At 37.8% G+C, this 18,581-nt stretch overlaps 2 protein-coding genes across 4 annotated transcripts; both read right to left on the bottom strand.

Annotated features, from left to right (window-relative positions):
• Nucleotides 1-1,361: 1,361 nt before the first annotated feature.
• On the bottom strand, nucleotides 1,362-3,001 carry si:ch211-277c7.7 (uncharacterized protein LOC100538111 homolog). Its single transcript, XM_051658075.1, has 4 exons — nucleotides 2,797-3,001; nucleotides 2,630-2,685; nucleotides 2,418-2,517; nucleotides 1,362-1,508 (listed from the first exon to the last, which is right to left on the bottom strand). Exons 1-3 carry the CDS (start codon nucleotides 2,999-3,001, stop codon nucleotides 2,419-2,421), a joined length of 360 nt encoding a protein of 119 aa, XP_051514035.1. The 3' UTR covers nucleotides 1,362-1,508; nucleotide 2,418.
• A 3,723-nt stretch (nucleotides 3,002-6,724) lies between these two features.
• LOC127418210 (cytoplasmic polyadenylation element-binding protein 4) lies at nucleotides 6,725-18,159 on the bottom strand. 3 transcript variants are annotated; one of them, XM_051658661.1, is made up of 10 exons: nucleotides 18,078-18,159; nucleotides 15,788-16,972; nucleotides 14,567-14,657; nucleotides 13,365-13,388; nucleotides 12,898-13,074; nucleotides 12,698-12,787; nucleotides 12,324-12,442; nucleotides 11,954-12,068; nucleotides 11,093-11,274; nucleotides 6,725-9,701 (listed from the first exon to the last, which is right to left on the bottom strand). In XM_051658661.1, exons 2-10 carry the CDS (start codon nucleotides 16,907-16,909, stop codon nucleotides 9,474-9,476), a joined length of 2,148 nt encoding a protein of 715 aa, XP_051514621.1. In that variant the 5' UTR covers nucleotides 16,910-16,972; nucleotides 18,078-18,159; the 3' UTR covers nucleotides 6,725-9,473. The 3 variants fall into 3 exon arrangements, with proteins under 3 accessions (XP_051514621.1, XP_051514620.1, XP_051514624.1); XM_051658660.1 differs by lacking the exon at nucleotides 18,078-18,159 and adding an exon at nucleotides 17,420-18,069; XM_051658664.1 differs by lacking the exons at nucleotides 13,365-13,388; nucleotides 18,078-18,159 and adding an exon at nucleotides 17,420-18,069.
• Between the last annotated feature and the right edge of the window lie 422 nt (nucleotides 18,160-18,581).

Here is an 18,581-nt window from a genome sequence, read left to right as displayed (position 1 = left end):
GCCCAGGAAAGGGGCCTAAACTATAAGCATCATTGTCTGTAATCAAGCCTTGTGTTTATTGCTCCATTATAAGACTTGACTTGACAACATGATTTATACATCTCATTTAAATGCCTGTGAAGTTATTTTCTTAACAATAACTTCTCTATTTGATGACTTTTGCCACAAACCCACAACCAGCATAATCAAGAAAACCTTTTTCTCTTTAGTTAGTAGAGTAGTTTCAATTTGGGTAGTGTGATTGACCCTTTAGAATGAATTTGTCTTAACCATACTTTTATGAAATTTTTTGTAATCATCTTGAAATGAATGTATAGTGATTGCTTTAACATTATAACTGAAAGGACTCGCAACAACTAAGGGCAATCTACTCATGGTGTGAGTCTGTGACTTGCTGTTTCAAGGAGAACCCAAGACTACAAAACCTTGCTGTTTAAGAGTAGCTAAAACTTCCTGATTATAAACAACAAGAGACCCTATGGGAGTGTTGCTGAGTGATTCAACCAACCAACCATCTAAACAAAACTCAAATAATGATATCACACTCTGTAATGTCAATGTTCAGATTGCAACCTTTATGAAAGGACCATTCACTCATTTAAAAACAGATTTTCTCTGCATTAGTTTGATTAGTAAAATAAAGCTAGCGATTTCAAATAAGCTACGTAAACTGTTACACCCTTAAAAGGAACTAAACAACAAATTCTCTGAATGTCTATAAATTACTGTCAAGTCATATCCCTCAGAATGACATGAATCTGTTGAGAATGGTTAGATTCAGTGTTCAGCTAACATGTTAATGGCCAACCATCAAACATTTTAATGAAAGTCTTTAACAAATGAGTTTACAAGAAATTACAAAAAATGGCAATTTATGTGCTGTAACTACAATGCTTTAACTTTTATTTCACTTAAACAAGCTGAGATGGAAACAAAATGAAAGGAAGAACAGCCATTTAGTAATGACTGAAAGTTAATTTACTAACTGTATACTAAATTATTCACATAAATAAACAGCCTTGGCTTTCTGTTTACAAAAATGTGTCTAAAGTTACATTCTCTTAACTGCCGCACACACTGGAGGGGCATGCACTTATGAAAAAATTAGAATATTTTATATATATATAAAATATTAGCGTGAATATTGCGGAATATAGCATGTATGCTCCATTCCTCGATATGTAGCTGCTCTCAATTATGACAATATCGCCATCTAGTGGACATTTGTAACTGCGTGTCCTCCAAAACAGTTTTACCAGAAAGAGAGGCTTTTGAAATAATGAGTACAGAATTATTAGCTTAATATTATTAACTATTTATAAACAATCATATGGAACCATGTACATAATGTAAGATCAGCCCACGCCCTAATGTCTATAACTGTGAAACGCATAAGAAATTCCTTTAGATTATGAATGATTTATGGAGTAGGCATTGCCTTAAACAGGACTGTTCCATGTGAAGAGCATTTTGTTTCTCTTTGACTGCACAGAACTGCCTGGCACCACCTGAAATTGAAGTTTAAAAGTAAGTCAGAATGGACAATTTACAGAAACATCCTAACTCTAAAATTCTATCTAATCTGTTTAGTACCAAATGCGATTTCAAAGTCCTAACTTGTCAGTTTTTAAAGGAAAAGTTCTTAAAGAAATGTCTCATAATTTACTCATCCTCATGCCATCCGAGAAGTGTATGACTTTCTTTCTTCTGCAGAACACAAATGAAGATTTTTAGAAGAATATCTCAGCTCTGTAGGTCCATACAATGCAAGTGAATGGTGACCAAAACTTTAAAGCTCCAAAAAGCACATAAGGAAGCATAAAAGTAATCCATATGACTCCAGTGGTTTAATCCATGTCTTAAGCGATCTAATCTATTTTGGAGATACTATGGAGCAAAAATGTAACTCCTTTTTCACTGTACATCTTGTCATTGCAGTCTCTTGGCACAATCATGATTTCAAGTTTGATTACATTTCCATCTGCTTGAAGAATACGTAGAGCGCTAAACCATGATCACCAAGGAGACTGCTTATGTCAAGATTTATAGTGAATAAGGAGAAAAACCGATCGTATCACTTCAAAAGGCATGGATTAAACCACTGCAGAACTATGGATTACTTTTATGCTGCCTTTATGTGCTTTTTGGATTGTTTTTTGCATTGTATGGACCTATATGGTTGAGATATTCTTTTAAATATCTTCGTTTGTGTTCTACAGAAGAAAGTAAGTCATACACATCTGAGATGAGGGTTAGTAAATAATTAGATAATTTTCATTTTTGGGTGAACAATCACTTTAACACTTAAAAATGGACATGAATGTACCTAAAGTGTGCCTATTCTTAAAGTAAATTCTAAGGATTTTAGAAACCAACACATTCAGCCAAATTAATTACATTTCAGATCATGGGCCAACCTCATTTGCTTTGATTTAGCTGACTCAACCTCTCTCTGATGGCCTTGTTTTCCTCCACCATTCTCTTGATTGTCCTCACTACATCCTGTGCTGTTTGGGACTGCAATAGCAATGTCACAATTCATCAGGTCATGACGCCTTGAGAATGAATGATGAGAATGAAATTTAGGCCTACACCGTTGCCATAAAAGCTCAGACTGTACCAAACTCACCATTTCTGTTGCTTGAGCGTCTCTTGGTGGTAATCCAAAAACATCAGACGATGACCCTTTAAAGAAACACAAAGCAGCAACAATTCCATAATCCTACGCTACACAATAGATCATAACATGTAAACAAGTGCGTTTTAAATTATAGCTTGAGTGTCCTCCACGTGCACCTGTATTTTGAGTGACATCTTCTGTAGCGCGCTGTGATTTCCCGCCTTTAGCTGCCCTGAACGTTGATTCCTGCGCCGCCTTTGCTGAGGAATAAAACCTCACAAGCAGTTTTGGTTTAACCTTTCTTGGAAAACAAGGCGTTATTTCGGGGCTTTTGCTGTCTTGCGTGCAAAATGAAGTCGCCTCACTAGTCACCACAATCATATTTCTATTTAGTTTATGGCGCTTGGTATTATGTCCAGTAGGTCCTGATTTTTCGTCAGTTTGGGACGACTGAGAACCGAACCGCGATACGTATTTACTGTGAATTTCCATTATTAACGACGACACGAGACAACACTTTAAGAACAGTCTCTATAGGCGAAATTTGATTAAAGTTTATCACTAAGCTTAACCTCGGTGAAACTTCAGCACTGTCGGTCAACGGTCACTTAAGATTTGAAATGGACCAACGCATAAAAAAACCCCGCGAGTTTTGAAAATGACCCAAACGGGTAAACGGGTAGCATTTATACGCACGTCATCACAGTGTATATCAGGGTAAGTTTCTTGCTGGCATGGTGTAGAGAAAACTACTGAGAGAGATGGTAACTTGATGTTAAATATGTATTTAAATTGATAGATGTCATTAATGTTCCTTTTATTAGGCTACTATTAAAATGGTTAATACTTTATAATTACGCTAATTAAAAACTTTTACATACATAATACGCAATAAACTGTTAAGCATTGTTTAGCTAATATGAGTGTATTAATGTTCACGTTAACACGTTATCTTGTATTACCATATACATTATAGCCTACATACAATAAGAATGAATGGGTATTTGTTTTATTTGTGTACTTTAATGTGCTTTTCTATGTATAGTGAAATTGATTTCCTACTTAGAAATATAAAGTGAAATGATTTGATATCACGAGAGAAAGGCACCACAGACAGCAGTAAAAGGCACAAAAATAAAATAATAATAATAAATAAATAAATAAATAAATAAGTAAAAAATAAAAAGACATTTGATATAATTACGGGACACAGTTGTCCGTCATCTGCGAAGAGCATCAAAAACTATATATATTTACGTTTAACAAGGAAATAAATTTACAGTGCAAATTACGGTTACTCCGGGGTCGCTTGTGCGTCAGACTGGAAATGTCCCGCCCCTAACTGAAACGGAAAATATGATTGGTTAGCAAATATCCAATCGCGTTTTAAATGAACGTTCTGATTGGTGGATCAGCTTAGTCAAACTGTCTGTCTTGCCAGTGCCATCAGTTGCGCTCCCGCAGCTCTGTGCGCGTTTAGAGAAAATCTCTGTACACTTTTAAAATTAAATCACAATTCACTCAACGGTGCTGCTGCATCGCGTTAGTAGATGGAAAAAATTCCGTGTCAAAAGACTTCTCGTTGTTCTGGCGGCCATACGTATAATCACTTATGTTAGGTGGGCATACGCAAAATCCTAAGAAAGATAGGTGGGCATACGGCGTATGCCTGCGTATGCCCCTACACTACTGGTTTACTATTAATGTGATCAAACAAGGCGGTGGCGACCCATTAAACGGAGTTAATGAGATTCCATTCACGCTCTGTGGTCACTTCTGTCCTTGACTATGACACTCTTGTCTCTGTCCCAGCAGCTTTTGTGAAATGCTTAACACACAATGTGGTTTTCGACTGAAAAGTAACGGAATCACAACAATGGACACATACTGTATCTAATCGCCTACTTCTATACATTTTAACAAACACGCTACAACAAATATATAAATTATATATAGTTTGGTTAAGTACGATTTTGCCTTATCATTTAAACGCAAAATTCACAGTAAATATGGAAAATTAACATACTACCGAGACAAAAACGAACCGATTATGTAAACTCGAAACCTCACATTTATTTGAACTGTGATAGAAACCCACACACTTGACTTGTACTACAATACAAAATTAAAAAATCGAATTTTGTTAATTTTGAACATTAAAGTACCACCAGAGGGTGATGTGTGCCTCGCAGAGCTCACGATAGGTGGCCTTTAAATCAGTGGTCACATGCATTAACACGTACTTACTGCTCAGACTTAAACAACTTATACATCACATGGGATGATTTATAGATTATATCTGCATTGCAGTATGGGGTGTGTAAGTAATTAAAATGTAAGCTATACAGTTTAGACGTACAGGACAGACCCTTTGGAAATACACCTATGGAGTTTGAAGTAAGAGTAGCAGCAATCAATCTCAGTAATCTCTCAGAATAATGGTCTCACATCGATGTGCTGCTTAATCATCCAACTCTTTTAGGCAGCATGTTGTTTCAGACAGGCTAAACATAGATTTGACCCCATTCTCAGTCAGTGTGCCAGAAGCCTGCTGCACTTCCTTTTGTGTCCTATCATGAGATGATGATGCATAACACTGTTATGTATGTTGAGTTAAATCAAACATGCTACATCCAGCACAGAATAAAGACTACAGCTCAGCATTCAACACCATAGTGCCCTCCAAGCTAGATGAGAAACTCCAGGCTCTGTGCTTAAACAGCTCGCTGTGCAGCTGGATCCTGGACTTCCTGTCAAGCAGATGCCAGGTGTTTAGAATAGGCAGCAACATCTCCTCATCACTGACTCTCAACACTGGAGCTCCACAGGGCTGTGTTCTCAGCCCACTCTTGTATTCCTTGTACACACATGACTGTGTGGCAACACATAGCTCCAATGCCATCATTAAGTTTGCTGCTGACACGACGGTGGTAGGTCTGATCACTGACAATGATGAAACAGTCTACAGAGAGGAGGTGCACACTCTGACACACTGGTGTCAGGAGCACAACCTCTCCCTCAACGTCAGTAAGACAAAGGAGCTTGTGGTGGACTTCAGAAGAAAAGACAGAGAACACAGTCCCATCATCATCAATGGAGCACCAGTGGAGAGAGTCAGCAGCTTCAAGTTCCTGGGTGTCCACATCACTGAGGAACTCACATGGTCCATCCACACTGAAGTCGTTGTGAAGAAGGCTCATCAGCGCCTCTTCTTCCTGAGACGGCTGAGGAAGTTTGGAATGAACCGCCACATCCTCACAGGGTTCTACACCTGCACTGTAGAGAGCATCCTGACTGGCTGCATCTCTGCCTGGTACGGCAATAGCACCACCCACAACCACAAAGCACTGCAAAGGGTGGTGCGAACTGCCAGACACATCATCGAAGGTGAGCTTCCCTCCCTCCAGGACATATATACAAGGCGGTGTGTGAAAAAAGCTCAGAGGATCATCAGAGACTCTAGCCACCCGAGCCATGGGCTGTTCTCACTGCTACCATCATGCAGGCGGTATCGCAGCATCAGGACCCGCACCAGCCAACTCCATGATAGCTTCTTCCCCCAAGCAATCAGACTTTTGAACTCTTGATCTCCCACAATCAAAATACATCAGCCCTGCACTTTATTACTCTTACTCTTACATCTCACACCGGACTGTCATAAATTACATTATTATTATTATATTCTCTCTTAACAACTGACTATCAACCGACAGCCTGAATGTCAATACAGTACATTACAACCTACTGTACATTCTATATATACTTTTTTTATTGAATAATGTGTATCTATATTGTGTGTATTGTATACTGTACAGTGTATGTTATTATTTGTATATTGTGTTGTGTGTAATTATGTGTATATTAGACTTTAAATTGTGTTGTGTAAATTTGATGTTTATTGTAAATTGGTATATGTCTCATCACTGTCACGACTGCTATGTTGATCGGAACTGCACCCAAGAATTTCACACACCATTGCACTTGTGTATATAGCTGTGTGACAATAAAAGTGATTTGATTTGATTTGATAAAGGAACAATTTCTTACAAACTTTTCAGTGATATTTCTGATTGACATTTAGTTTAGACAGGAAAAGACCTGCACTTCCTGCAATCAAGTTTATTCATTCAACATTTCACATTACAAATACTTTAAAATTAGCCATTCTGTTATAAATATTTAACTGCAAATAATTAAGACAAAACTACCAAAGCACATGTATGACTAACCCAACAATAAAATAATATTTTTCTTTACATAACTATTTATGGATTTAAAATATAAAAATTAAAACTTATAAATGATATAGCAAAGAAGTGATTCCTCTTATAAAAATCTATTGATAAATACACCTTCCCATACACAGTTATAAACTATGTAAAATTTAAATAACCAGTTACATAGAGAATATTCAGACATTTTTCTTATCCTTCTGTAGGCATGAAGCACAATAGTGATTATTAAAACTAGAAAATCTATTAAGTGTACTGATTTACTGATCAAAAATTAAAAACAAAATGACAAGTACATTCCAATAAAAAATATATCAGTAAATGGTTAAAACATTATTCACTTAATATTTACATTGTAATCACAGTAGCATGAAATCAAGTACGAAAATATGTGAATACATAAAAGTAAAAACATCTGCAATTTCAGTGGTACAGTTTACTATATAAATTAGAGAACGGTAAAGGTTTTAATAGCTAAAGGTGATATTGTGAGGTGAGGTTGGAATTCATGGATTTGCACATACAGTACAGTATGTGATGATATTAGAAGTACACTGCAAATATCTCTGGGGAAAAAAAGTATTGCACAGATATCACTGTCAATATTTTGAAAGTGTATTCAAGTAAACCCTGAATCAATATGTGATTAATCACCCAAGTCTTTCCGTCAGTGTTCCTGAATGCTTCATTTTCTTTGCAAACTATTACACACAGTAAAGTGAAGAGTATGCACAGCTTGTGCATGGGTAAGATACACAACTGAAAATGTGGCAAAATGTATAGACCACAACCTAGAAAAAAGGGCTGAAACAAAACTACTATTAATGTCAAAATCATAAACATCCTTACTTAATTTAGCTAATGCAAATCTAAAAACTAAATTAAACTTGTTGGACTCTCAGGAATATACATAATAATAAACACTGACATTTCAACGTGGAACATTCATCATTGTGATACAAGGTGCATCCTAACATTACCCTAATTTACATTGTTCATTATTTTCTATAGCCAGTAATGAGGGAAGTATCATCATTCTCATAAGTGATAGCAGGTACTGGATACGTATATATTTCTACATGTACCAAACATTTTAAGGATTATTTTTTCATACTAGATTCAATATTTACTTGGTCCATTAAGACATTATATTATATATATATTAAAAAAAATAAAAAATAAAAAAAACACTGTTTGCATTTTGCAATTATTAGATATGTTTTAACAATAAAGTCAACTAAATATATTAGGGTTTTCAGCACGCAAATACATAAAATCTTCAACCAAAAAATTATAGTAGCCTTTTCTTCTTTTCCATAAGATATGTTTGTCATAATCAAATCTCTTAGTAACAAAAGATACAAATCTATATCCAACAAGTGAAAAACAAAACAAGTTATCACAACCATTTGTGGGGGAAAAAAAAAGTGACTTGAAAAACAATATTTAGAAAAGTAGTGCATAATGGTTTTCTACACCAAGACGAAATCAGCTATAAAACACAGTACAAAAATCAGCAGACCATGTATAAAATAATATGTCAAATTCTTTGAAATGTGCTGCTCAGCTACTGCAATGCTCAGTTAGAACACCAATAAATTCATGGCAAATCCCATGCATAAAAACACTATCAATCCAACACATGGTAATTTCCTGTTAGTAAAATACTACAATATTGAGCTAGCTTTTAGCACAAAATCCCAATGACTCAAAGTTACTGTCAAAACCACTACAAGAACTCAATGTTTTTCTTTCTTGTCTACCAAACCAATGAAGCCTGAATGCTTTCTACCATATTTATAATCTCTATGATTTCATAGACATCTCTAAAGCTCATCTTTGGTTTGCCTGACTAAAACCTGTGTAACAAGGCAAGACACAATCACAAACCATATTACAGTTTCTACTCTTCTTAGTTCTTTAGCCTGCCTCATGTCTTGTGGTGGCTATGCTCGATTTCACCAAAGTTAGCTATTACTTTGTTTTACAGTAACCTATAGAGTGCTTTAAAATATGTAAGCCTGTATCTTAAAGTGTCTGAGTGTTGTTAGTATGAGATAATTGATACAGATGCCTTCTGTAGAAGAACTGCCTCACATGTTAGAACCATTCCATGTTATTCATCCAGCAGAAACCAACAATAGGTTGTGGTGTCCTGCTAAAAGTCATGTTTTTTTTTTAAAGATGTAACAATTCCACATTTGCCATGCAACCATTTAAGATCAGACTGAAATAGTAAACATTAAAGTCATTCAATGGATGTATTAGCCTTTTAATTTCCTACCTCCTCTTTGTGCATGGTCTTCTAAGTGAAAATGTGATCCATTACAAACAGAAGATGAGGCGCCAGAAGAATAAAGACAAAACAGTAATCCAGAGTCAAGTCAGGCTATACATCTATATTTTTAAATCTAAAGCATTCAAGTCTTCATGCGCATCAATGTAGCTTTTCAACAAAAATCAGGATAACATCATTTTCTTTTAGCATTCTCTTCTGCAAAAAAAAATTAAAAACTTAACAATATAAATACAATTTTAGACTTAAAAAGAACTCTAAATAAAAAGGACTTAGCAAAATGAAAAGTGCATTTATACAAATAGCACAGCCTTGACCTCCAGGATCAGTTCCAGCGGAAGGAGATGTGCCGAGGCCGGTCACCTCCCTCCTTCACTAGAGGCTTGTGGAACTCCCGTCCAGCACGCGAGTGAATGGCTGCCCAGCAGTATTCACAGTAGTACTGGAGACAGGTGACGTTAGCACAGAAGAAAGGAGCAAACTTGCCCCCACAACGTGTGCCCTGACACTCATCACACAGCTGGTCATCCAGTACATATGGCTTCACTTCCACCTGAAACAGTAGAGATTTATTTTAGCACCCCTAATGGTAGACTTGCCTTGACCGTGACCAACAAAAGAATTAGGGCCAATGATTGGTACCTATGATTCTGATATTTGATAGTGATTCATTGAAGCACCAGAGAACTTGAGAACTCAAGAACCCAAAATGGGCTTGACTAAATGCGGCATTTATTAATCTGCGTTAATAATAATAATAAACTTTATTTTATATAGTGCCTTTAAAGAGGCATCTCAAGGTGCTTTACATAGAAAGGAAAAATAAAAAAAATTTAAAAATACAGAGCTTAATACAAATGGATAAAACATGCATCTCAAAACAACTAATGATAAAACATAGTAAATAAAGTGATGGTATTAAATTAATTGAATACAATAGTAACAATTAAAAGCCTCCCGGAAAAAATAAGTCACTAAAAGACTGAACTTCTCTAAGTTCTGAGGGTAGAGAGTTCCATAGTTTCAGAGCATAAGAAGAGAATGTCACCCATAGAGCATAAACACGTCTGAGGAACAGTTAAAAAAAAAAAAACAGATTTAGAGGAGTGGAGATCGCACTTTGGGGTGTACAGGGTTAAAGGCTCAGACAAATATTGGGGAACCATACCATGCAAAGCCTTGTAGGTAAGCATAATCATTTTAAAATCAACACGAAACCTGACAGGGTGCCAGTGCAAGGATTCCATGATAGGAGTGATGTGATCACTTGCCCTGGCCCTAGTCAGGATTCTGGCAGCCGAGTTTTGCACGTATTGCAATTTATTTAATGTAGATTTTGAGACTCCGGCAAGGAGAGCATTGCAATAATCAATGCGAGAGAAAACGAAAGTATTGATCAGCTTTTCAGCCACAGAGAATAACACAGGGCCCAGCCTTGCAATGTTTCTGAGATGATAAAATGATGTTTTAACAGTATTTTTTACACATGGATCAAATGACAAATTTGCATCAAATATAACACCCAGATTTTTCATTTTTGTTTGAAGCTCCAAAACTGAGCCCTCAAATGGACAGAGTTAAGGAGCCAGACTTCCAAAGCTGTTGAGGAGATCCAATAAGCATAACCTCGGTCTTATTACTGTTAAGACAAAGAAAACTGAGCCATCCAAGTTTTTATCAGAGAAATGCAGTTTGAAAAAAAGGCATCTGCCAGATTTTCACCAGGTTTAGAATGAATGTATATCTGTGTGTCGTCTGCGTAGAAATGATAATTAAGACCCAGTGATCTTAAAAGCTGACCAAGAGGAAAAATATAAATACTAAAATGTAAAAGGGCCCAAAATTCTACCCTGTGGGACACCAGAGTGGACTGAACCAATCTCAGACCTGTAACCACCTAGAGAGTTAACTAGATTACTCAAAGCCTCTATCCCCCACTCTCACCCGTTTATCGATCTCTCCATGTTGCAGCTGCACGAAGCGAGCACTGATAGCAGCAATGTAGCTCTGCTGATTGGAAAAGGCCACCCGTCCAGCCCCTTTAGGATACTTCAGCTCAGGGTCAGTGTCAATGCCAGCATAGCACACACCGCCATAGAGTCTGTCCATAATCATTGCCAGCTCCACTGCCATGGGATAACACATACATTAGAAAAAACAAACAAACAAGGAGAGCACATGAGAGAGAGAGAGAGATTACTATTCCAAGGGTTTATTGATTGCTCTTATACTATGAGTTTTTTTTTTTCCAGGCCTATAAAAGTAATGGAAATATATATATATATTTTATAGTTTTCCACGTCTCCAAAACATTTCATGAGCTAGATATCACTCAGAGTAAAATCTTCTCTTTTGAGTCATTCTTTTCAGTTAATTATTAGAAACGGTTCACAAATCAGTCTTAATTATTACATTTACAAATTGTCTGAATCAAAATGTTTTTTTAAAAACCTCTATCCAGTTATTACAAATGCCTGTAAAGGTAATAGAAAAGTCATGAAAACTCATTCATCAATAAGGGTGGGAACCCTGTAAACATCTGCCACTAGTTGATGCAAACATACTGCATTTTAGACCCAAAATGCAAAGTGAAATGAAAAGCGAGGCAGGGCGGGGTCGGTTGGTCAGTCAGTCAATCAATCGGATCAAGTGTGAAAACAGCCAAAGAGACAGTACAATTTACTAGATGATTGCTGCTACTCATTGCAAATAATCTATAAAACCATACTTTATTTACTGCTTCAAAAAAAAAAAAAAAAAAGAAAATTTTAACACTCCATCATAAAATGTGAAACCCAAACCAACCAGCTCGTAGAGGCCGTGGAACTCCCCCAACAAAGATGGTCTTCCTGGGGTCAAGGGGCTGAGAGCCATCCATCACAAAGTCACTGTTATTCAGATTCCAAGGTCGTATCTGGACCTAGAGACAGAACATTGATGAACATAATTACTGGTTTGTCATATGCTATATACAGCAAATATCACATTGCTTTTCTACAAAATTCAACTCATCCAGGTGAGCTGGTGAAGCAGTGTTGCAGCAAGACCTTTTGGGACTATATTTAACAGCACCTGCATTTCAAGTGCTCTACTGCTCTTATATGACTTGGATTGGAGGTTAAAAATAAATTAGTCAGGTACAGCAGACAGGTACGACAGTCTTTAAATATCTTACTGGCTTGTCTTTGATTGTAGGACTAGAGACACAGAGATAAAACTTCCCATCCTCTTCCATACAGGCGTCAATCAGGGCCTGGACAGAGCTCTCGTCTTGGAACAGAAGAAACGCATACCCTGGAACAGAACAGGTTTGCTGAGGGCATGTATTCAAAAAGCAACTAGCACTTTCATTAACCTTGACCTATAGCCTTCATTCAGATCAACTGATGATGTACAAGTTGCAAATAAGCTCATCTTTAACAAACGTGTTTGCCATCTATGCACACACTTAGTACAGAAAAAGAATAATTCAGCATTGAAATCAGAGAAACTAACATATGCATGAATCATAATCATCATAGAGTCCTTGCAAATGGCTCTGAGACTCACCTTTCGGTGGAAAGTAAGATTTACTTTCTGCTTTGTGTGGCCAGTCCACAAACAAATGTCCAAAACGTCGGAAACTTGCAGTGATCTCATCTGAAATTGTATACATGATACAATGTTTGTTGTTATTGCTGCATATTAAAAATAATCTGAATGAAATTGTGGATGAGAAGAGCAAACCTTCTTAATTGATCACTTAGTACCTTCATCTATATCTGGAGGTAGACCACCAACAAAGACCTTGCGAGAATAGCGCTCAATGCGTTCACCATTCTGGTGAGGGAAACTATGTGGTGAGCCCAGACCACTCAGGCTCTGATCAGATCTCTCATCCTCTCCAAAATTCCGCTCATCCTCCATGGGAAACAAGGATGAGTGACCTGTCACACAATAGCACCAAAGGTCATTTAATAAATTATGCTGAAGTCATTTAACGTACTACAACTGCTACTAAAATTAAGCCTCGAGACTAGCTCTATGTAAAGACAAACTGCTTTCATCTGGTAAAGTAGCAATTAGCATCCTTCTTCATTTGAATACAATGAGAATACATTTCTAAACAAAAACCTTGCCTGGCAACCAACACAATTCCAAAAAAGGCATGCTGTAACTTGTAAGAAATTACATGAACCAACAAACCAAACTATATAAACACTTTCAAGATCTTTACCTCGTCGCCTCCCGTAATTCCTCGCTGCATGTGAAATAAGACAGAATACACTTGAGCAATGATAACAGTTTTAAAATGTTCAAAGATGCTTTTCAAACAGTATAAAACACTGTTGGTATAATGGAATAATGTTTGTATTAAATGCAGCCATGCACAAGATCACATGGTTAGCAGACAGGTCCAAGTACACAAGTATCAGAAAGCATAAGGCAAACTACATCCAAATATAAAATATCTTCACAAGCAAACAGTGAAAGATCACTGAAGGTTAACCAAGTCTGCGCTCTACTAGCCTGTTTATTAAATCTTGCATTATTTTTGTTATGCATCTTCTTGATAAGAAAAAAAAAGTATCATGCATAAAATAACTATGTAAAAACATAACCAGGTCGGTGTAGAAACCACATTTCAATCTCTACAGTGTTTGGCCTAGATTAGCCTTCAAATCCTGAAAGGATATTAGGTGATATATTGAAAGAGCATTTCTGTCAAACTTCAGTAGCCATGCTTCCTACACTTGTCCTGTGGCATCAATAAAGCACAAAGCTAAAGCAGATTTTACCTGAATGCAGGAAAAGTTAAGTATAAGGGATACATTAGTTGTTAAAAGGGTCATTTTTGCCTGAATCTGATATGTCGGCCTAATCGTCTGCATTAACTGAACATAACCCCCCCAAAAGAAACTTTGTGTCCCCAACCAAAGCAGAACAGCAGATGTAATATAAAAACTATATATTGCACTGTATAACCAACCCAATATGGCAAATGTTACAGTTAGCACACTGAAACATCTCTGTGTTTGAGATGAGATTACAACATACTGGTCAACAAGACCAGGGTTTAATAATAAATAAATTCAACAGAGCTCAATATCAAAGGACTTCAAAAGAGCATGCAACAAAACTTAATATGCATGATTCATAGTGCAGCATATATAAGAAGCTTATACTAGGGTTATTATGGGAAAGAATTTCTTACATAAATGTAAATGCATTTGTCGTAAATAACAGACACAAATTTTAGTACAGACAGGTAGATAAACTTGACACTTGAATTGTGTGTGTGTGTGTGTGTGTGCGCGTGTATATCTGTGTTCCCAATTCTTACACATTCTAAATGACTAATTATCTAATTTGTTGGTTTTTATAATTTTAGAGTTTATTGTGGGGTGGGATCTGTAAGGATGGCAGTGAGTAATGTACCTTTCAAGGAATCCTGCTCAGCTCTCATAATGTCAATCAGGGAGTTCTCAAGAGAGTGCATGCTGAAGCCATCAAAGGATCGACTGCGCTCCTGCAAAAACGACAGTTATGTCCCATGATTAGACCCTGTAATTTTGTCTAAGAAGTAATAAATGGATTTGTGGAATGATGGTGACACCATTTTAAGCTATATCAGTTTCTGGAACCCTTCGTTCTTTTACAATGTTGTCTTTTTGCATACCAGTAAAGGCAAATAATATTTGCCATCCCCAATTAATGTTCTGTACAGAGACAGACAAAGTTGTGCACTTGTTATGTCCACTAATATCATTGGAAAAAAGAATAAATCAAGGCTTCCGAAAAATAAAGATCTAAGGAAAAGATATAATTCTTTATTGTAACAAATATGTTTGCTTGCCAAATGAACTATGCTTCTCAATTCAAAAATGAACACTAAAGAGTCTGTTGTCTCCTGATTTAGGATGCCTTTATATCCTGAATTGAACCAAATCATTTTATTTTGATGAAATGCACTTATCCCTTGGCTGTTTCAGCACAACAGGCTTGTGCTTAGCGAGAAAAAAAAGCCTTCCATAGACAATACAAGGACTGTTGTTGGCATTAAGCTACAAACCAAACAGGGGAGGACAAACTATACATGTGAAACAACCATGAGTTTCACAGTTACCACTATTGTTCAAACAAGAACACATACAGCACATAATACACTTCTGACTCATTGGTAACAGGTAAATCATCCAATTACCCACAGATAATTGTGGGTAAGCTTGTGCAATATAACATTTTTTAAGTTGAATATGGAATCACTGTTGATTAGCAGAATATCAGACTTTCCAGTTCCCCTCCTGTTGCCTGTACTGTGTGCCATCCCCTGATTTTGACTCACTTATCCATGCCTTTTTATATCAGTGACATTCACAGCTTGCAGATGTGGAGTGATAGCACCGCATCTGAGCTTTGATCGAACACATTTATCTAACAAACAGGCCACGCGAGCACTTTGTCACTATCAGATTAAGTTGGGCCAAAGGGAGCAAAGGCAGGAAAAAAAAAAAAACTACTCATGCAGCAGATTTGTTTTCATCTCATCTCCACCCCCAAATGCACATTTTTGCAACAAAACATTATCTCTGAACAATATGTTCTTCAATCAAAGTCATAGACAGCCAATATTCAACACAGATATTTAGTTATCGTTACCTGAAATGGAAAGATGCTATCATTGCGGTTAATGGTATCCTCCATCCAGGGTTTAGTGTTGAAACTGGAGTTGTTGCGGGGATACTTCTTTGTGGGGGTCTGGTTATTTGGGAAAGACTTCTTTAAAGGTGAGTTAGAGTTGAGAGGATTCACCCCTCCATTCAGCCCCCTACGATACTCCCGTCCCTGAGAGCCTCCCCAACCTCCATACCCTCCACCTGGGCTCCAAGAAGTTGAAGAAGGGGTGGAGGAGGGGCTCTGATAGCTTCCCCAAGGGGAGGGAGGCTTGCTGAGGTTATTCCCCAAATGGGGAAGCTGATTGAAAGCAGCACTGCGGTGGGAGAAGTGGGGTGGGTGGGGGCTGGCCGAGGGCCTCCGGTGCGGATTATGAGGGTGCTGGAAGTGAGGATGAGGAGATGGATGGTGCTGAGATAGAGGCCCTATCTGGTGGGAGAAACTACCCCCAAATCCTGTACTGGTGTGGTGAGAGAAACTTTGAAATAGCAGCGGTGGAGGAGCATTGTTAGTAGTAGCAGCCTGATTGAAATAGCCAACCTCTTCGATCAAGGTGGAGGGGTTGGGTGGGATAGCAGTGGACCAGCTGTTGAAGCCAGTAAGGGACGATGAGGAAGAGCTACTAGACTGGGCTAAAGTACCAATGCCTGATGACTCCTGGTAGTCAAACCCTGATAGCACTGGAGATTCAAGACGCAGACCCTCCTTTCCATTACCGTTCTCCATGGGCCCTTTCTCCAGCTGATTCTCCTCTGGCATGGTGTTGTCTAACTCTGATATGATTCCTGGTGTTTCTTGGTGACCTGGTGGACAGTGTGTCTGCTTGTCTTGTCCTTCTTGGCTCTCTTGCTGCTGAGCCTTGGATGTCTCAGACTCTAAAATATCATCTTGCATGTTAGAGTGGGTCGCTACAGCCGAGAAGAGCCAAGTGGAACCTATACTTCCACCATTGATAGTGTTGTTGTTGTTGCTGATAAAGGCTGGGGGGCTTGGAGGAGCTGTCTGATGGTGGACCGTATGCTGCAAGTGTGAATTAATTCTTACTGGGAAAACTGATTTGTTTGCAGCGTTGTTTTTAACCAGGACTCCAAAACCGTAATCCCCCATTTATGTAGCCTAATGTAGTAAATCTTCACTTGTCTGTAATTCCCTCAGTTTCTCTTAAAAGCCCTTTGAGAGAGAGGAAAAATACTTAGATCTTAAAATAATAAAACATCTAATCCATCCAAATGTCTTTTTCTATTATTCCATTCATTCATATATTAATTCCTCTATTAATTTTACACTTAAATCTATGTCCATCACTCAGTCACACACAAGGATGATCTATATTGTGAATTTTATGCACTCTTGATCTCTAATGAAATCATGAGGAAAAACGCTGCAACGAGAAACGCCATGATAACCAAAGGGAGTGCACCGTATTTGTACGATATATCATCGACAATATTTCTGATAAGCAAAACCGGATCGTATTTTAAGCCAAAACGACATGTCATCATGACACAGGCCACCTTATCTAATAATCCAGCACACCCGCTGATATTTTCATGCACGCATTTTCAAAAGCGCTTGGACTTATCACAAATGTTCTCAAAGAATATGTAATTGACCTACCGGCGTTCTTCCTTATTTCAGCAATGACATCCTCTCTCGACTATTTAAATACAGGAAAATGTTGATGACGTTTCAGGCTATGTGCGATAAGGGTAGTGGCCCGCTCGGTCCAAATCAGCATGCAAGTCTTAGGGGCAGTTCACGCCGAACGCGCTGTTGCGTCCGTTCGTGCTGTTTTCAATTGTTTTCCTATTTAAACATGCGCTAGACGGACGTCTTTGACCGCTGCGCCGCGTCTTTAGACGCGTGTGCAGTTAAAAACACATTCAAATGTTAAAAAACGCGTCGAGACATCTGCGTTCGTGGCGCTACGTCTAAGCACAAAGACGTGTTTGTTGTGAACGGCCCCTTAGTCTACCTTATATCTAATAACTTCTCAAATATACATTGACGTGCCTATTAAATCCCACGGTTCAGAGTCCAAATGCTACGAATTTCCGATACATTTGCCCCATATCCAACGATAGGCTTGTTCAGATGTTCGTGTTCTGGTTGCTTAATGATACTGTGTATCACAGTCGGCGCTATAATAAGCAAGACAGCTGTTACGAACGATTACGCGTCATCGACGGACAATAATTCACCCTCAACACATTTTGGCTGCCGTTGCTACAGATTTATCAAACCCTAAACGGAGACTTGATACAGGTTTTCTTACGTTTCCAAGTTGCAAGGATAGGCTGCGGTTGTCCATGGTTTGCGAGTGTTACAACCGGCCAACCAATCCAGTTAAACTTCCGTCTTTAACCCCGCCCTTGTATAGTAGAATCTCCGCCCAGACTTGTATACCCTGTATTTGATTGGACCAGAGATTCCAAACCACACCCTTTTCTCAACCAGTTACATTACAGAGAAGGGTGAACTGTTCCTGCCTAGATTGTAAATACCTTATAATATATGACCGGTTTTTGAAATGTTTACTATCTAGTACCGCCTAGTGTTATTTACTATGGACAATTTGTATCCACATTTGTTAAATTCCTCTAAATAATACAAATATATTATAATAACAAACAATGACGTATAAAGTATTAAGATATCTTATAAATATCTCAGTGCCTAGTGCCTGTACTCGACAAACACGTGCTCCTTTGGTTTACTGATGGTCACATTTGGCAGGTCTGAAACAAAATATGTTGAGAGAGAAATGCATCTTGATCTG

This window comes from Myxocyprinus asiaticus, chromosome 27, assembly GCF_019703515.2.
Source record: "Myxocyprinus asiaticus isolate MX2 ecotype Aquarium Trade chromosome 27, UBuf_Myxa_2, whole genome shotgun sequence".
Taxonomy (NCBI): domain Eukaryota; kingdom Metazoa; phylum Chordata; class Actinopteri; order Cypriniformes; family Catostomidae; genus Myxocyprinus; species Myxocyprinus asiaticus.
This window is presented reverse-complemented; position numbering and strand designations above follow the sequence as displayed.

Bases quoted from the DNA above. Each gene is read 5' to 3' on its own strand.
- si:ch211-277c7.7 (XM_051658075.1), bottom strand. From the start codon at position 3,001: ATGATTGTGGTGACTAGTGAGGCGACTTCATTTTGCACGCAAGACAGC. The intron at 2,686-2,796 runs GTGCACGTGGAG...GTTTCTTTAAAG, and splicing joins AGATGTCACTCAAAATACAG to GGTCATCGTCTGATGTTTTT. The intron at 2,518-2,629 runs GTGAGTTTGGTA...TTGCTATTGCAG, and splicing joins ACGCTCAAGCAACAGAAATG to TCCCAAACAGCACAGGATGT.
- LOC127418210 (XM_051658661.1), bottom strand. From the start codon at position 16,909: ATGGGGGATTACGGTTTTGGAGTCCTGGTTAAAAACAACGCTGCAAAC. The intron at 12,443-12,697 runs GTGAGTCTCAGA...GTTCTGTTCCAG, and splicing joins ATCTTACTTTCCACCGAAAG to GGTATGCGTTTCTTCTGTTC. The intron at 9,702-11,092 runs GTGAGAGTGGGG...CTACTGTTTCAG, and splicing joins ATGGAGAGATCGATAAACGG to GTGGAAGTGAAGCCATATGT.